The sequence below is a fragment of the Sceloporus occidentalis genome, unplaced genomic scaffold (assembly GCF_023333645.1).
Source record: "Sceloporus occidentalis isolate IW3139 unplaced genomic scaffold, rSceOcc1.0.p SCAF_28, whole genome shotgun sequence".
NCBI classification, from domain to species: Eukaryota; Metazoa; Chordata; class Lepidosauria; order Squamata; family Phrynosomatidae; genus Sceloporus; species Sceloporus occidentalis.
Genome location: NW_028317008.1, coordinates 4,175,641 through 4,193,338, shown reverse-complemented (window position 1 = coordinate 4,193,338; position 17,698 = coordinate 4,175,641). Strand labels below are relative to the sequence as shown.

Below are 17,698 nucleotides of genomic sequence, written 5' to 3'. Positions count from 1 at the left end.
GATGGTCAGGTCTGGCTTCTCGTTTGTCTTCTCAGGAACAAGTATAGGACATGATGGCCCCTTCCGTGCCAGCCTGTACTGGGCCTAACCCAGGTGGAAGCTCAGTTGGACCCCATCATTCCATTCTGTATTAATCAAACGTACAAGGTGTCAGAGAGCACTAAAGTAAATAGCAAAATCCTGTTAAGATGATGAATGCATATGGACCTCCACCAACTAGAACCTGATACAAAATACACAACCAGCAAAAACTTAGTCTTTGCATCCCACAGCCTGCACAAGGGAAGACTTGGGGGCAAGGCTGACAAGACAGTTTGACCCAAGAAACCAATTCAGCCACCCATCAAGATGGCACCGAGTTGGAAGGTTAATGCCCCATTCATCCCGCCACTAGCCTTACGTTCTTACTGCTGACACATTCACTACCGACATCTTTTTCACTGTGCATAATGCACTTTACCAAAACACATGCAACAGGACACCCAGTCAAACCTTACATTTCCCCCCCCCCCCCCCCCCATTGCAGGCAAACTGCTACCCACTGACCTTATACATGAATCGTAGACTGACATGCATTAGGCCCCTAACCGGCCCAACTCAGCAATGGCTGAATGAAAATATCAGCCTAGCTTATTAATTATGCTCTGTAAACATCACCGGCACATCACAGGTCATCGTGCACCGCGGAAACGTTTCATTCATCGCCACTGCAGACAGGAGAGCCAGAGATTGATGCTCTAGCATCCTGACAGAGGGATATTGTGTTTAGAAGGGCCAGGGGATTGAGCATCCTCCATCCCCTCTAAACCAATGCAGAGCGGGCCTCCCTACCCGGTGACATCTTTCCCTGTGCAAGAATAGGATGCTATGCTGAGGACAGCATAAGCAGGCCCCCCCGGTGACTGCAGACCTTGCTGTGGATGATGAAGAGTTAAAGACTTGTTTATCTCCCTCCTCAAGAGATGGCCTGACCGGCGCCATCCCCCCTCCTCCCCTGCCGTATTATAAGCCATTCTGTTTACCGTAACCTCTTACATCAACCCACTCGGCCCCCTCCCCTTACCATTCCATCCGCCGCCCCCACCTGCTTTGCCGTTACCTGCCCCAACAACGACCCTCCCAGCGACCCAGAGCAGTTCTGAGCCACCAGCGGCCCTGCAGAGCCCTTAAATATCGCCAGGACCGAGCCACACGCGCAGGGTCGCCTTCTGTTACACGGAATACCGAGGCAGGTCGCGCGAATATCGACGATACCTCTCTCAGCTTTAGAACAACGAGTACGAACAGATGTCCTTGCTGGCTGCAGGTAGGAAAGCGATTAGGTTAACCTAATGGTGTGAAGTCAAGCCTTGACTGAGCGATTTCCCCCGTTAGCTCATTGGACTGTGCTGGTCCTTATTGAGGAACAAACCATCTTGCACCATAGACGGGGCAGTCGGCTGGGCTCGGCTCGTCTGCTTGACGATCCGAAAGCGCAGTGCATGCATCAATGACTTCAAGGTACACTAGAAACGGGTTTTTATGTGGATACTTCCTAGCCTCTGGCAGCTGAAGAATCTGAACACAGCCGATCACAGCATAGGCCACATTTATTTCCCCCATTGCCCATGTTGGGCCTGGGTACCGCAACGGTTAGTGGGAAATGTAGTTTGCAAGGGTGATGCTACTGTACCTTTAGTTTAGTAAGTTGCGCGTGTGCTTTCTGTCCGGGTAATAATGATATAGGCCTTAACCCCAAAACAACTGACCAACTTGGCCATGATGCAGTAATAACAATGAGCGAGCAGTAGCCCCCTTCTTCTTTTTATCGGGCTAAGGCAGGGAACACTGCATGGATACTTTCTTAAAACACTATAGCAGTTGCAGCCAGCAAATTGACTTCAGAGCCCCATGGGGGCAAATAAATGCTGGATAAGTTGCAGAATGCAGATCTGGGGCATTTCTGGGGGTGGGGGTTGTATTTCCTGTTAAATGTGATTTCTGGAGCAGAAGCCAGCAAATCATTGTGAACTCAGCTTTGCTCCAAGAGCAGGGTAGGGCCTCACACTAACAGAACTTGCTCTCCCATCAGAGAAGTCTAACAATAGGTATTCCAACACCACTATTAACCTATTAGGTGCTAGATCTCTTTCGTGTTTGTTTCTTTGTAAACAACTAACATAATAAACTAACACTCCTTGTGTTCTGCCTAGCGTGGAAGGTGAAAAGTATGGATATCTTTATTAATTGAGCGTTAATGCATTTACATAGCAGTTTACAGTATAACAAAGGGCAGATGCATTATAATAAAAAAACCTTGTACAGTAGGTATGGATACATTAGGAAAGCAGGTTCTTGCCCATGGAGTTTACAGTCCATTCAGTGTTAATACACGTGGATGTGCTCGATGGAGAAGGACCCATCCTATACTTATTACAACAGAGTTTAACTGATTTCAACACTTCATTCTGAGTCCATGGTTTTGCTAAGAGGAGATCTGAACTATTTAAAAGCATTTTAGAAGAGTAGAAGTTTTATTGAGTACCTATTCATACAACTCTCAAGCTGAAGAGTACAGTTTAGTAAAGGTGGAACGGCAGGTGGAGAGACAAAACCATATTGTTTCTAAGGAATTTGTTACGTTACGGGGTGTGGAGAGTTGGACACGTTCGCAGAGAGGCTTATCAGTACCAGGCTACACACCAGTTAGAAGAACAGGGGGCACCTACTTTAAGAACTTCCATTAGTTCTCATATATCAGTGGCAATGCGAGAAGAGGGCAGGTATCATACGTTAATCACACAAAAAAAATAAGTTTAGTTGTAGAATGCTAAGACACAAAAGATCCTTAAGAGTTTAACAGCTTTTTATTATAATTTTGTGACTGTATACCCAACAATTTAATAATAATTGACTTTGTCTATGCCACAACCAGGCAGCCAAGTGTTAAGCCACAGGCCTCAGACACATTTTATCAATAGTTAAAAAAGAAATGTTTAAACATTTCCCACATAATGAGCATTATTTGATAAATATACATACACGTTTCATATATAAATATATTTAAAGAAAAAAAATAAAATCACTATCTTTAATTTACAGCAAGATTGTCTTTTACCTATGAAGAAGAATTATGTCTGAAGACATGTGGTGACAGCAACACACACACACAGAAAAGACTTATGTCTGAGGGTGCAGTTCAGTTTAGGCTTTTGTAAATAACCTGGGAATATGTGAAGATGAAAGCATTATTAACTCTTCCCCCTTGAAAGGCAATAGCATAGCTTTGTCGGGGCGGTAAAGTGTATGTGTTATATACACACACGCTGTACCCTTAACAACTGGCCAATGGGACTTGGGGAAGCTTTATTGCATAATTTTATGAGAGCAGCGGAGTATTTCAGGTCAAACAAGTCATCTCCTCTCCTAGATCGTTTCAAGGCCTGTGCAGCTAGTTGCCCTTTAGGCAGAGTACAGAATCAATCTGTAGGCACTTGCCTTTACCGCTAAACGTAGCTCAGAACGTTCTGTATAACATTTTGCAGCCAGGCCTGGGTGCAATCAATTCCATTATGATGGAACCTTTATTCGCAATATGTAAAAAGTAATCATGTTTGTTCTTTTGTAGAAAACAGTACTTCAAATCAATCAAGCAGAAAACCTAGTATACGGCTGGCTACCATGTGCATTCTGCTGGTACGGTCATGTACTGCCCATTTTGTCAATGCTAGCAAGCCTAGCCACTAGGGGAGAAGAGGAGAAGCCATTGAGACCTGCCAGGAGTGACAGAGTCAAGCAGGTGGCACGGGACAGGTAGAAGAACGAAAAACTAAACGGAAGCACTGCTCAGTGTTACTATACAGAGTGAGACGTAAAACACACTCAGCATTTAAATCATCGTGACTAAAGTTGCTAAACCCAATGAGGGAGGGTGTATTTTTAAAAGTAACTTCACTAAATTAGGATATCACCTGGACCTCATTCTCTTTTGTAGGTTTCAATAGCGAATAAATGATATCTTGCCAATATTCTATCCAGTCTGTACACTTAGTGCCCTATCAAGACAGACCAGAGCCAAAAAAGGCCCAGGTCCTAAAAAGTTGCTGTAGCTACGTCAAAGTCCAATAACCAGGACAAGACTAGCTATTGGGGAAACGGCTGGATGGCCAGTGTCCAATTGTGGCTCCAGCATACCCTTTGATCCTGTCATTTACCAAAGGTGTACATACAGAAGCACACTGGCCATCTGGTACACTGGGCTAATGCCCTATGGGCTTCTGGCTTACAGCGCTCCGTACTCAATCAGCCACTCAAGCAAACAGACTAGGCCACACAGTGCAAGCGACACAGTCAGTATGGACAAGGTCCGGCATGAAGCTGCTTCCCGTTCTTGAATGTGGCAGTTAACCAGGTAATTTGTAATAAAAAGGCCACAGGCCTGAGGCTAGACTACTACTTTTATAAATCCCACATACTGCAGGGCAGCACTTTGCCCCTGCTGGGCAAACACTACAAGCGTCCTGTAATGCAGATATTTGCATGTGAGCACAACACGTTCTTCGGAGGTTTTCATGCACCGTTCCCTTAGCAGCTTCTACTGCAGACCACGACTCAAAATGTTATGCAAACTGGCATCTTTAGTAAAAGTAGACCAAGCAGTATATTTACCCAGTTACTAGGATTTATCACAGGCTTTTGTTGGCGTATTACATTTTTAACAATACTAAATCTTCATAGGCAATGTTCCATCTAATTTTTCTTAGTTGGCGTGCGCAGAAAGTTTCTCTTGAGCAAAACATTTTGTGCGCACAATATCCGCGCCGCATAAAGTTTTAAAAAAAAATTATAATTTTTGGGGGCAAAACTGTTGTGCGCACAATTTTTGGACGTGCGCGCTCTCTTAAAAAGCGCACAGCTTAGAGGGAACACTGTTCATAGGTGCCCTGTTTAGAGGTCCAGGCTCCTAAAGAAATACATATTAAGTTACTTTGTAAATACAGTCCTTTGCACTCATTGATAGCTTCACGATGTGACAGTTGGAGTATTGAGGAAGCTGCAGCATAGTGCGTCCTCCATGGTCCAACTGTCACATCAAGAAGCCATCAGTGCATGGGAACATTAAAGTGCATATGATGGCTGGAGTGTCCTTTTAATAGTCTGAATTCCCTACTCGCTCTGCAAAGTGCTCACCCCTTCCAAAAAACACATGGACGGATTCTGTGGACCCCCCCACACCATCATTAACTACTTGGCTCGCAGGAGATTTGCGCAAGTGAACGTATCACCTTCTGTCTGCACCCTTGCTATATATTAAACAGCGCCAGATCTTTCTGGCAGCTGAAAGTAGCACAAGTTAAAGTCCTTGTGGAGGCACTAGAGTGATGTGTAATAATACAATGAGATGTAATGCGAGATTAGTGTAAAAGGCAAAAAAACCCCGGAAAAACTGCATATAAAGTGGAGACCTTCATTTCATTAATTTTGAAAACAAGTGAAACACAGACGTTTAGACAAAGAGGCAGTTACACACACAAAAAAGAATTTGCAAGTCTTTAAGACTGGCCATTTTTAAACGTAAATAAGATTGAGTAAAAGTGTTGACGAGACATTATTGTATCCCTAACCAGTGTGAATAACCCCAATCACCTGCATAGGCTGGAAAAGGCAAGCAAGCGAAAGGCATGGCTCCCATGCTTTGGGAGGTATAACTCAAATCAGGAAGGCATGAGAACTGTAGGGAATACGGAGAAGAAAAAAAAAAAAGAAAAAAAATCAATTTAGTATTTCTGGTCAGTTCAGCATTTTTTGCCTTTATAAAGCACCATAAACAAGAGCTAGAGGACGAAGGTTTTCAAAGAAAAGCTCACTTTCATAGCAACTAAGCTTTTGGCAAAACGTTTAGTCTTTTTCCACAGAGCCATTTGATGCAAACATTGCCCTCTGGCCCAGTTACGTCCCATTCCTGCCAATATTTCCATTTCTTAGAAAACCAGAAATGTTCTTCCAGCAATTTTAACAGTTTACAAATGCCTGCATCATTCATTAAGGAGAATAATGCCCGTTATAAATACAGCCACTATCAGCACCCAGAGTTGATTATTTACAGTGACCACTTTAATACCTGTTGGTTAATTACTTCGGACTCCAGTGTTTCCAGAGGTTCTTCAATTCCAAACCAGGATTCAAGCAGGCTTTGTGATGGATTACATGTCCAGTCTTTCCTGTTGAATAGACAGCCAATTGAGAGGTCTCCAAAAGTTTCTCTTTTCGGGTTGTCACTGAAGCATGAGAGTTTCAACTCATGCACTTTATAATAAAGTACCAACCCTGTCAAATTCCTGATGCACAAAGGGCCAAGGTTGTCCTGCATAATATTTTGTTTAATTGGCTAGTTGACTTTGAAGAAATGTCTCAAAGTATGCATTATACAGGGCTAAACAAATGTTGTAGAAGCTCGCTGGGGGTTTGCCTTGCATAATGCATGGTAGTCATGAAATTGAAACTGCAACTTTGACATCAACTGCTAACATCTTCTTTAGTGACCAAATCCCTTCCCAATAACATTTAGGACGGTCAGAGAGCACGTAGGAAGGTGAAGGTGCTCCAAGAAAGGAGGATTCCACCTGCATCAGCAGAGACCACACAGATACTGGGTAGTCTTGTTTATTCACCATGGAGGACTGTGCCAAGCCAAGCTCCATAATATGCAGTATCTTGTGCCATGCGCCTTTAGGAGACTAGGGTTAAGTCATATCCCGGCACTCAGCAGCCAAGGATTGTGATTGAAAAGGGGACAGTGCCCTTGGTCAAGGCCCAAGGGAAAGTCAATTTTGATCAGATGAACATTTACAGTTACGGTTTCTAGCACTAGGTAATAAGTTATTATGACAAGGAGAATATGTAAACTCATTGCATTAACTAGGCAATAAGGGCCACCACTGGCCTAGCTACAAGTTTACTCCATTAAGAAACGCATAAAGGCTCTTGATCATCAATGATGCTTGCCAAGATTTGCAGCAGGTCCCACTGAGGCATTTTAGCAAGTTTTTACACCAAAACAAAGCCAATGTGATCCTTCATATATTGAATACTTAAGGCAGCAAGTCAACCCCCCCCCCCCATCCAGCCCCACCTGTACTAAATGCAGCACATATACTTAAGTCAAAATATACATTTTGCTCAACTCTCTTAATGTAAAGGCAGCAAGGACATCTGACATCACCGTTATCCTCTCTGCTGAGTGCAGATACATCACGTTATGAGGAATAGGATCCCTATCGTAAATGGGCCAGTTTCCATTCTCCCCACCCAGCCTACAGAAGATAGTCTGGAACATCGCTTTAACATATATAACTGTTCATGCTTTTTAACTGGCAGCAGCACCATTCATTAAAGTATTTACTACAAACAGGAATCATATTTAGGTAAATCTACTTTTGCATACTTACGGATACAAGAACTCCACAGGGGGATCCCAAGCATGGAGCGCACGCCTCCAAAGCTTGATCTGCATGTCCCAGGAGCGGCGGCTATATTTCTTGCGCTTATTGGGGCTGCGAGGGTGAATTCCTGGTTCCCGCTGATGCCTGTGTGGTTATCAATGCATGCACGTTTTCTGTATACAACCCTCACATTTCCACAGCAGTCACATAATTCTGAGTAAATGGCATCTTGCATCTGATCACAGAAGAAATGCCTTAAAAACATTAGTCCAATAACCCCTTTAACAGGTTTGTAAAATTTGGAATAAAAGGCACTGGATTACAAGATTTGCCAATGTCCGATCTTCCTTCCCAGTTCCAAATTTGGTGGATTTTCAAAAAAAAAAAAAATGAGAGTTAAAGCATACAGCGGTTGCGTTTGGTGTGAGCATCGTTTCAGTTTGCAAAGTAGCCATATACATGACCTTGAATTGGAAACTAGGGCTACAATAGTATTGTAAATATACTGTGCCAGAGAAAATATTAGCTTAATAAAATATCTGCCGTACACTAAGCCACAAACATCAGTGGATGTGCAGCCCTCCCGTCCTCCCCCTCTGGAAATAAGTATTGTGCAATTCTTACTTTGGGACTTGCTGAGTGTAGCGTTGATAGCCAAGCGTGTTTTTGCCATAGTCTATTTGCTTCTGCCGCCTCTGTAGAATGGCCTCATCCGTCTCATACCTTACAGAGTTTCGTTGCCGAGAGGAATTGAAGCTGCATTGAAAATGGGTAAAACACAGAGGTATTACAGAGATCTATGCCCACAGAAACATGGCATGGCACAGAAATACCCTGCTTATCTTTGATGATATCACACATTAAACAGATAAAGCAGAGAACAATTGGTAGGTGGTAGCTTTAAGACACCCTGTGTGCCAATAACACTCCATGATCTCAAATTGGAATTTAAGCGAAATGTTAGAACCGAGGCGACGGGGTGGGAGACTGACATACAGCGCAAGGGTTAGATTGGGAAACCAACAGCCCCTGAGTGCCAACAATGGAACTTAAATCCTGAATACTGGCCTTGCACAAGATACCAGACAGGAGGATCCAGGTCCCCTGCAGCGCTGCAGGGGATCTGGATCTTAGTCCTGTAGTCAGACATCTATTTGAGGTCCGATTATAAGATGAGGGGTGTTTTTCAGAGCATTTGTTCTGAAAAAAACCTTGTCTTATAATCGAGCAAATACGGTATATAAGCAAAGTGTACTACTCTAACCATGTAACGCACAAGGAGGTATAACGCGATGTCATTGAAAGTTCATTATTATCTGGTACGCACTGCCACCATGTTTGAATGCTTAAGTCTGTAGCCTGAGACAAGTAACATTTTGTTTAATTTAAGTTTTGTTCCCATTTCTATAGTACATTTTGCTGGATGCAGGTCTACAGCGTCCCCCTGGCTCTGACCAGTCTGTACATCTCATATCAGTCAACAGGAGGCATACTGCCCCGCCAAATCAATCCATTTAATAAAAACTCCTGTCTGTGCCCGCACCAGCTACATCTCACCCAACAGTGGGGATGCAGACAGTTCCTAATCTCAAAGAAATAGACACAAATACTTACATTTTCTATGAGGCTAAGAGGAGTGTGGATGGTAAGTGCATTTATTGGGGAGACAAATGTCACTGTCAGGTTAATTATAAAACCACATCTTGCTATACCTAGCTGTGGGTACTTCATATTATATAAAGGATTACAGGTGCTACAGATAATTAGACATGGTGAATTGTTGCAAACCTGGTATCCGATTTGTCCAACTCCAAAAGATCCAATTCAGTATCAACACCTACACTTGCTGTGTCCACGCTACAGTCATGTTCTGCGCAGGAATACAATGATTCAGGAAAGGTGGACCTGTAAAGACCAAAACGTATACATGTAGTACCCAACACAGCTTTCACGTGGCACCTTCCATAAGTCAGCAGAGCCCTACCAGCTGACATACCATTCTGGCAACATCAACTCTGGATAACAGTCTTCCTCAGCCAGTAACCCAGGTTCACTAAAAAAGCGAGATCTTGGAGATACACTGGAGAGGACAAAATATATATACTTTGAGACAATATATACAAATATTTGCGTACCCGTGTGCCTCCCTCTCAGCAGCTACTTTGAAACCGTGACCCAGTACCAGTTAGTAGCTCTAGACAAGCCTATGCAAGATGTCCCCATGTGTGACCTACAAGGCTGCGACAATTCAGTTTTAGGTTAGGTGTGCCAATAACCATTTTAGAAACACTGTAGTCGCCCTCGTGTAAATTGCACGGGAGTCTATTTTCCCTTCAGGCTTTTTATGTTTCTCAAATAATAAAATCAGACTAATGCTGAAGCAGACAGCTAAAGTATGTTTTCAGTGGCCCACTAGAGCACCATATTCAAGTAGCCCACCTGATTCAGGAGAATCTTTATATCGTCTTTATATTGGAGCTGGGAAAAATTGATTTCAATACATTGATTTGTAGGCAAGTGAGCTATTTTTTGGGGGGGTAGTCCCCCCTCCCCCCTCAGCATGCATGGGTTTGTCATGTTCAGAACAGACTTATGCCAAACCCATTACATATGCTTGTAATAATTGGGTCCAGCACAATAAATGGTTTATCAGGGTTGGCCATCATTTTTTTTTTTTTCTTTTTACCATACACTAAATACATTACCTATCCATACGTTATCCTTTTTCCCCCAGTGTGTGTGCGTGCGTGCGATATATATATATATATAGTTTTGCACTGAAACTGCCACAGTGTAGCCTGGTCCCAGCAGCTCTGCTCTTTGGTGAGAGACGTATGTGGTGCCTTCTGGCTGCCACCCTTCCATAAAGAACTTCAGCGTGTCTCTCTTTGCCAGTGGCCCTAGAAATTCCGGCACTTAATTGGCTTTGACAAGGAAGAGGGGGAAAGGGGCAATAGATCTCCTGTGGAGAGTGCCGGACAGAAGAGGAAGATTGGTGTACCAGTCCACTTTCTCACCAATCACGGGAAACACAAGTACCTCGAGCTTCAACAGGGGGTTGCAGACAGGTGTACAGGTGTATGGGTGATGCTTTTAAAGTTTGTACGTTCTTGTATTAAAGTTCGATTCAACGCAACTGTAGTTACCCAATTAAATCCTCCATAGCAGCACTGGAGTCTATTAGCATCCAAGGCTCTGGAGGGCCATAGAACCGTGCTTGAGGATTGGTAATGGGCGACATACAACATTCCAGCTGAGAAGGTAGGCTACAGAAGAAGAAGGAAAGAAAAATTAAAAGTTAGCTCACTATCAATATGAGCTGAAAAATCAATTTTGTAACATAATAGAAAGCCAATCAAAAGTGTCATGAGATTTCATAGATATTGGCTGAACTATACATTTTCATATTGCTGATTTAGGTTATTTATACATCTAGTATTTCAAACGTCCACATTAATCTGTTAAGAGATAACTACTGTTGTACTAAAAGTGGTTAAAAATGTCACTTTTCACGTAAGGGCCTTTACAGAGAGATATTTCTACGCATGCAGGTACACCAAAAGGGTAATTACACAATGGAACCACAAACACTGCCAGTAGCAGCAATCAGATTATGTGAAAGTACACATTTAAACTAAAGCCACACAGAAAGAATTGTGACAATAGAGAATACAACACATACATCAATTACATGCTTAAACCATGCCAGGGGCGTGTTTGGACCAAGTCTATTTCAGGGTTACATACAAGAATAAGCAGTTACCCCCAATCACATGTAAAGAGACCATCGGACCACTTTCCTATGATAAAGTAATGCTGCATTCACATTTATCTGTAACGTTTTACACCGACCCCCAAACCTTGGGTAAAGCAGCAAACCTATGCTTTAAAGGAAATGATTAGTGCAACACATTCCTAACAGGTTAGTTACACCGGAATAAAGGTTAAGAGGCTAGTTCTACAAGAGAACAGCCAATGAAGAACTAGAATGCATGATGGGAAATATCCTTCTAGCAGAATAAGAAGCTAATATACTGCTCCAACAGCAATATTGTTATATATATATATATATATATATATATATATATATATGAAATCTTCATTGATTTACATGGAGTGGACTATATATAAATATAACTTGCTATATGGAATATACTTGTAGCACACACACACATATATATATATACATATATATATACACACACACAGGCACGTGTATATGAATTTGTTTCTCCATGTATAATTTCATATCACCAATTATTATACTTACACCTATATGATATATAATCCACTCCATATAAATCCAAATAAGATATATATATATATATTTATAGCAATATTGCCAGTAAGATCGTTGGAGCATTATATTAGTTTCTGATTCTGCCGTATATCACAAATGTAAATGCGCAAGAAAATTGAGCGTTCAACGGAAACGTTACTATTAACAAGCCTTCGCAACGTTAACGGAAACTGTAACAAGGCATAACGCTGAGACGCTATTTTATCCAAGGAATCCGTCTACCAAACCCTTCAATAACCCCCGGGTAGCACCGCCATACGAGGCCCCCGAGGCCATTTAACCCATCCTATTACCGCTGCATGCTTGTACTGACAGCTGAGCAGAGACATGTTTTTAAACTCTCGCTCTTTAAATTGTCCGCCAGCGCACGCTGGGCGTGACCTAAATTTATAATCAGTGAAACAACGTGTGAGGGATACATTTCTAGCCGTACGCGTTTTAACGTAACTTGCTCATAGGCAACGCCGTGCATCCAAGAGCCTATCATTGGTGCTGCCTTTGATTAATAGTAAGGAAACAGCCAATCATTAAGATTGTCGTTTTTAAAACGGCAACGCTATAGCCTATCGCGAGCGGCTGCTTCCTCGGGCTTTCGTTTTATTGGTGCGTTTTCGTTTCTGACCCGGATACTGTTTTATGATTGGCTTTGGACAAGGGCGGAAGATTTCAATGCCCGTGAGTCCTCCTCCGCTTGTTCTATTTTCATTCAATTTTAAGGAAGCTTCGGAACTGAGCGAGAGAGGACGGAAGTGGCACAGATATATGTTGATCGAAGCCTGCCCAAGTCCTACCCCCTACGGGAAAGAAGTTTTAGGTCCGGGGGCGAGAAGAGGACAGAGCTCACATGTGAGAAATGATTACATTTTACATTTACTAATTACAGCTGGTCCAAAGTGAATGACTGAACATATTAAATGACTCTAAAATACTGCATTTATCTTCATTCCTACTCAGCTGCTAGTTGGATCACATTGACACGAATAGGGAAATTCTTGGGAATGCTGAAAAACATTACATTTATTTACATAGCCTCAGCAGATATAATAATAATTTAAAATCACACGCAATAACAAACCGGTACAAAAGGAGAAGAGGGCCCTGCTCTTGAGATCTTACAATCGGTTGTAATAAACTATTATGTTTATACAGCAGTATTATTATTATCGTAGCCTGATTCCAGGAGTTAATGGGTTAATGTTTATCATCGTCACACACTGAATAGTTTTTACAATATGCATAGTCTTTAGGATCTGGATTTTTATTTGCAAACAGATACCATATATATGTGTGTGTATATATATATATATATATGTGTGTATATATATATATATATATATATATATATATATGTATTATGCGTGTGTGTATATGTATATGTATATATATATATATATATATATATATATATAATGTGTGTGTGTGTGTGTATATGTGTATATATATATATATATATATATATATATATATGTATGTGTATATATATATATATATATATATATGTATTAACGCAAGCAGAGCCGCTTGGATACCTTTGTGGATACCTTTCTTTTTTTGGTATGTAGGGTCGCATATAAACAGAAGTGTATATTCAGTTATTTTATTCCCATGCAACACAGCTTGGTAAATATTAATGTACACGCTATACATATTTAGAGGCACATGTTGTAAGATCTTAATGTAAAATCAGGATACAATATGCAGAAATTGAGACAAAGGTGATTCAAAAGTGTACTGTAATCTTATTGTCCCCTAACCTTTTCTTCTTATAGGAAAACTCCAGCCATCAGTTAATGCATATGACACCTGGGTGCTCCATTTAGTTTTTGGTGGTGGTCCTCCCAGTTATTTTCCATGCACGTGATATACTTACCCCCCCCCCCATGCTGCATGCGGCGGTCCCACTGCTTTCAATGGGAACACCTTTTCTGCCATTGCACGCTTCAAGCACGCATATATTTAATACAGTTACTAAAAGGGGTTTCGGGCTTCTATTTTGTTGGAATTACTGTATTTGCTCGATTATAAGACAAGGTTTTTTCCAGAGCAAATGCTCTGAAAAATACCCCTCGTCTTATAATCGGGGTCGTCTTATAATCAGACCTCAAATAGGTCTGACTAAGAGACTAAGATCCAGATCCCCCGCAGCGATGCAGGGGACCTGGATCCTCCTGTGTTATGCCCCCCCCTCCCCAACTTACCGGTGCTTCTGAGTCCCCGGTGCTTAGTCCGGGCAGCGTGTAGAGCTCTACACGATTCTCGTAGACAACTTCCGCTCTACGCGAATCGCATAGATCTCTACACGCTGCCCGGACTAAGCAGCGGGGGACTCAGAAGCTCCGGTAAGTTTGGAGGAGGGGGGGAGGGAGTGTTAAATGGGGGGCATAAGGCATTTCTGGAGGCAAAGTGCTATGTGAAATGCCTTTTAACCCCCATTAATGCCACTCTGCCGCCAGAAATGCCTTTTAACCCTCTATACGCCACTCTGCCTCCTGAAATGCCCTATACCTCCCTATATGCCACTCTGCCCCATAATATGCCTTTTAACCCTCTAAATGCCAGAGTGACATATAGGGGTATAAGGATTTCTGGAGGCAGAGTGGCACATAGGGGGTCAAAAGGCATATCATGGGGCACAGTGGCATATAGAGGGTTAAAAGGTGTATCATGGGGCACAGTGGCATTTCGAGGGTTAAAAGGCATATCATGGGGCACAGTGGCATATATGGGGTATAAGGCATTTCTGGGGCAGAGTGGCAAGCCTGGGGGCAGATGTGCATAACTGGGGGGGGCAGGTTGAAAAAAAAGGAAATAAAAACAAAATATTTTTCTCAATCGTAGCTTTTATTAACAAACAATTGTTCACATAGTTTACATGAATTAACATTTACTGGTAAAACTTTTTTCCTATAGGGTCATCTTATATTCAGGCTTTTCTTTTTTTCATAAATTAATATTCAGATTTTGGGGGGTTGTCTTATAATCAGGGTCGTCTTATAATCAAGCAAATACGGTACTTTGATTGTTTGTCATGTACTGAGAAATAACTGAGAAAACCAGTTAGAGGATTATTTTTCTTTTTTCTTTTGTGCGGTTATATTATGTGATAGATGAATATATATATATATATATATATATATATATATATATATATATATATATATATGTATACGAGTTTAACCTATACTGAAAAAATATATAGTATTTTTTAAATATAGAAAATCTAAGTAATGTTTAAGGTTGTTACCTATATATTTCAAAACTAAAATAACTGGACCCGCCTCCCATATAGACGAATCCATTAACTAATAACGCTAAGGCAATGAAGGTGACGCTTCACAATAAACATGAGGTGTGATAATGAACAATAACACTTGTAGCTCATTAATAGCCTTAGGTAGTAAATCCTGGTTTAGACGGATGAAAATCACATGTTGCGGTGAAGGCTTGACACATGTCCTAACATGTCCATTCATCGAGGTACGCGCATTGAATATCCACCTGTCTCCTTTTTTTTTCTTAATAGAACACACAATTTCTGCACAACTTGTTTTTGGTTTTTTTTTCTCCATCCATGAATGAATCCGGGTATGATTCTTTTCGCTTGTTCTGGAATGCACATGGATATTCGATGGGGCCCATATGTTGGATCAGATGCAACACACGGCCCCCTTGTAGTGTCAGCATCCGTGTGATGGCTCTAATAGTTGATGCCACGTTTTGATGGAAAGTCATAATTTTATTAGACTCGATGGCAAGTATTATGCTTTGTACTTCTTCACCTTTAAGCTAACTTGACATTTTCAGAGTAGAACTTTGGTTTAGTCCATATAAGAATAAAGCCCCTCTTTCTTTAAATACACCTACAAAGAAAACACTAAGAAATGTGTGAATCAAGGGGGATATAATGAACTTATCATCGTAGACCTTCTTGATGAACACATCTTCAGCAGCAATATGGTGTATCTCCATGCTAGAAAAAGATGAGATGATTGGACAAAGGTGATGAAGCATCAATGAAAGAATGATTATATCTTTGAACATAAGGGTCTGGTTAAGAAAGGGAGGGATAATATTTAATAAAAAGAATTTTAAGAAAATGCTAGGAAGGTCTCCAGTTGTATTACAAGACGTAAGGCTCCTATTACAATATTTTAAACCTTGGTGGATATAAAAACTGGGTGCCTTCAGCTTACAGCTAACTGTAGTGATTCAGCTGATTGCTCTCCGTTAAATTTCTTGGTTGTGTTAGTACACATTGATTCCCTGCTGTATTTGTTAAAAGGGAAGGAAGGAAGGGGCAAACATCTTCTATAATCTATAGGTAGCTCCAGTAGCCATGGTTGTGTTGTCCAAAATCATGTTATTAGTACTACATTTGCCATCTGAGATCTCGTTTGAAGAAGAATGCCAGGAAAGGGAGGCATATTTTATTCTTTGGACCAATCCTGTAAAAAATACACCCAAAGCTAGAGAGCTTCTGAGTCTGGTCTCCAACTTTAAAAGCTTGGAGTTTTTATACCCAGCGATCTGTCAGATATCTAAAATAACAAGAGGTTTATGTATGGCACCGTTAAGATTGTGCCTGTCTATAAAGGGACACTCCAGCTACATGGTCCCTTTAAATTTTAGTTTTGCCCCTTTTCCAAATTATATACTTGCCTTCGGTCAGCTACAGCGCACACCCTGTCGGCTTACAAGAGTTCTTTAATATACATTCTCCTATAGTGGAGGATCAGATACATTCGACGGTCTATGCAACAGTATTTGTGGAGACTGGATTCCACTTTAGACTAGAGTAGTTCAATTCCCTTATCTTGCACTCCATCCTGAACAACAAAAATGTGACTCTATCACAAGCGTCTAAACAACTTTCTATTAAACTCAGAATTAGTTAGACTTTTTTTCTTCTTCAAATGATTGTCCACTTTGAGAGTTCCTGAATTGGATGAAAGTCTTGAGATCTACCTAGATTAATATTGTTTAAGTAAATAATAAGTGTAGAAGAAGATCTTGAATTGGTGGACCTCTCAGCCTGTATGTGTTTAAGTGTCTGAGCATGCCGAGCATGTGTTGGCGTCAGTGTGTGTGTTAACGTGTCTGGTTGTGTTAACATGAGTGTCTGGGTATGTTAGAGTGTGTGTGACTGTGCGTATGTCTGTGTATACAATTGTATGTGTGCATGTGACTTAATGACAAGTTTTATTAATCATGATATAACAATTGATGTAAGCGTGGATTTGGGGTGGGGTGGAGGCAGCATTTCATCCTTGGGCCGGCCCTGATTGTCCCTTTTAAAATAGTCATCTTTAATTGTGTAAAAGTGTTTAATAATGATGTGCACAAAATGTCCCACTTTATAGGCATGGAAGACATCATAGCATTCGATACAGTCTGATGCATCATCAATGCCTGAAAACACTTGTCTTTTGTGGTTCCTGGAGAAGAAACTATTTCATCTATATTTGCAGTGGGATTAAAAAAGCTTATTGTTAAAGTTGTGATGGACTAACCTAACTTAAACTGAAGTCACTAACTAAGGAAAAATAAAGATTCCCAGAGTGTCCTTTAAATTAAAGCAAACACTTGCTTCCAGTACGAGTGAGGCTTGAAGAGACCGGCTCTTCCATTAAACAAATTTAGGAAAGAAAGCAGATGATGAAAGAAAGCAGACTTCTGCGACGGAAAAACTGCTCTGACCTCTGAGAACCAGGGCCCATTAAATTAACCGTTTGCTGCATAGGTCCCCGTAAAAAATACCATAATCCGCCTAAATAGTTTCTTTGGATGTGTTATACACAGGCTTTAAGTTCTGTCGGTCTGTGCTGGAAGGGGCTTCTGTTTGACATTACTGGGTATTATAAAGCCGCTATGGTCAAACTCCATTGTGGTTTCCTTCTCGGGGTAATGAATACATTACTATGGTAAGATAATGATGTGTAATTTTACCTTTTTTGCGGCATGTTATCTTTTTTTTCCT

General features: G+C 41.2%; 1 protein-coding gene across 1 annotated transcript; it reads right to left on the bottom strand.

Moving 5' to 3' along the window:
- Positions 1-6,514: 6,514 nt before the first annotated feature.
- LOC149299687 (oocyte-specific histone RNA stem-loop-binding protein 2-like) lies at positions 6,515-17,681 on the bottom strand. Its single transcript, XM_089486007.1, has 7 exons — positions 17,668-17,681; positions 10,568-10,687; positions 9,430-9,501; positions 9,210-9,326; positions 8,046-8,177; positions 7,428-7,565; positions 6,515-6,602 (listed from the first exon to the last, which is right to left on the bottom strand). Exons 1-7 carry the CDS (start codon positions 17,679-17,681, stop codon positions 6,515-6,517), a joined length of 681 nt encoding a protein of 226 aa, XP_089342133.1.
- Positions 17,682-17,698: the final 17 nt, after the last annotated feature.

Coding starts and splice junctions, on each gene's coding strand:
- LOC149299687 (XM_089486007.1), bottom strand. Junction 8,178..9,209: donor TTGGACAAATCGGATACCAG/GTTTGCAACAAT, acceptor TTTTCAATGCAG/CTTCAATTCCTCTCGGCAAC. Junction 6,603..7,427: donor CCTGTGGAGTTCTTGTATCC/GTAAGTATGCAA, acceptor CTGCTGATGCAG/GTGGAATCCTCCTTTCTTGG.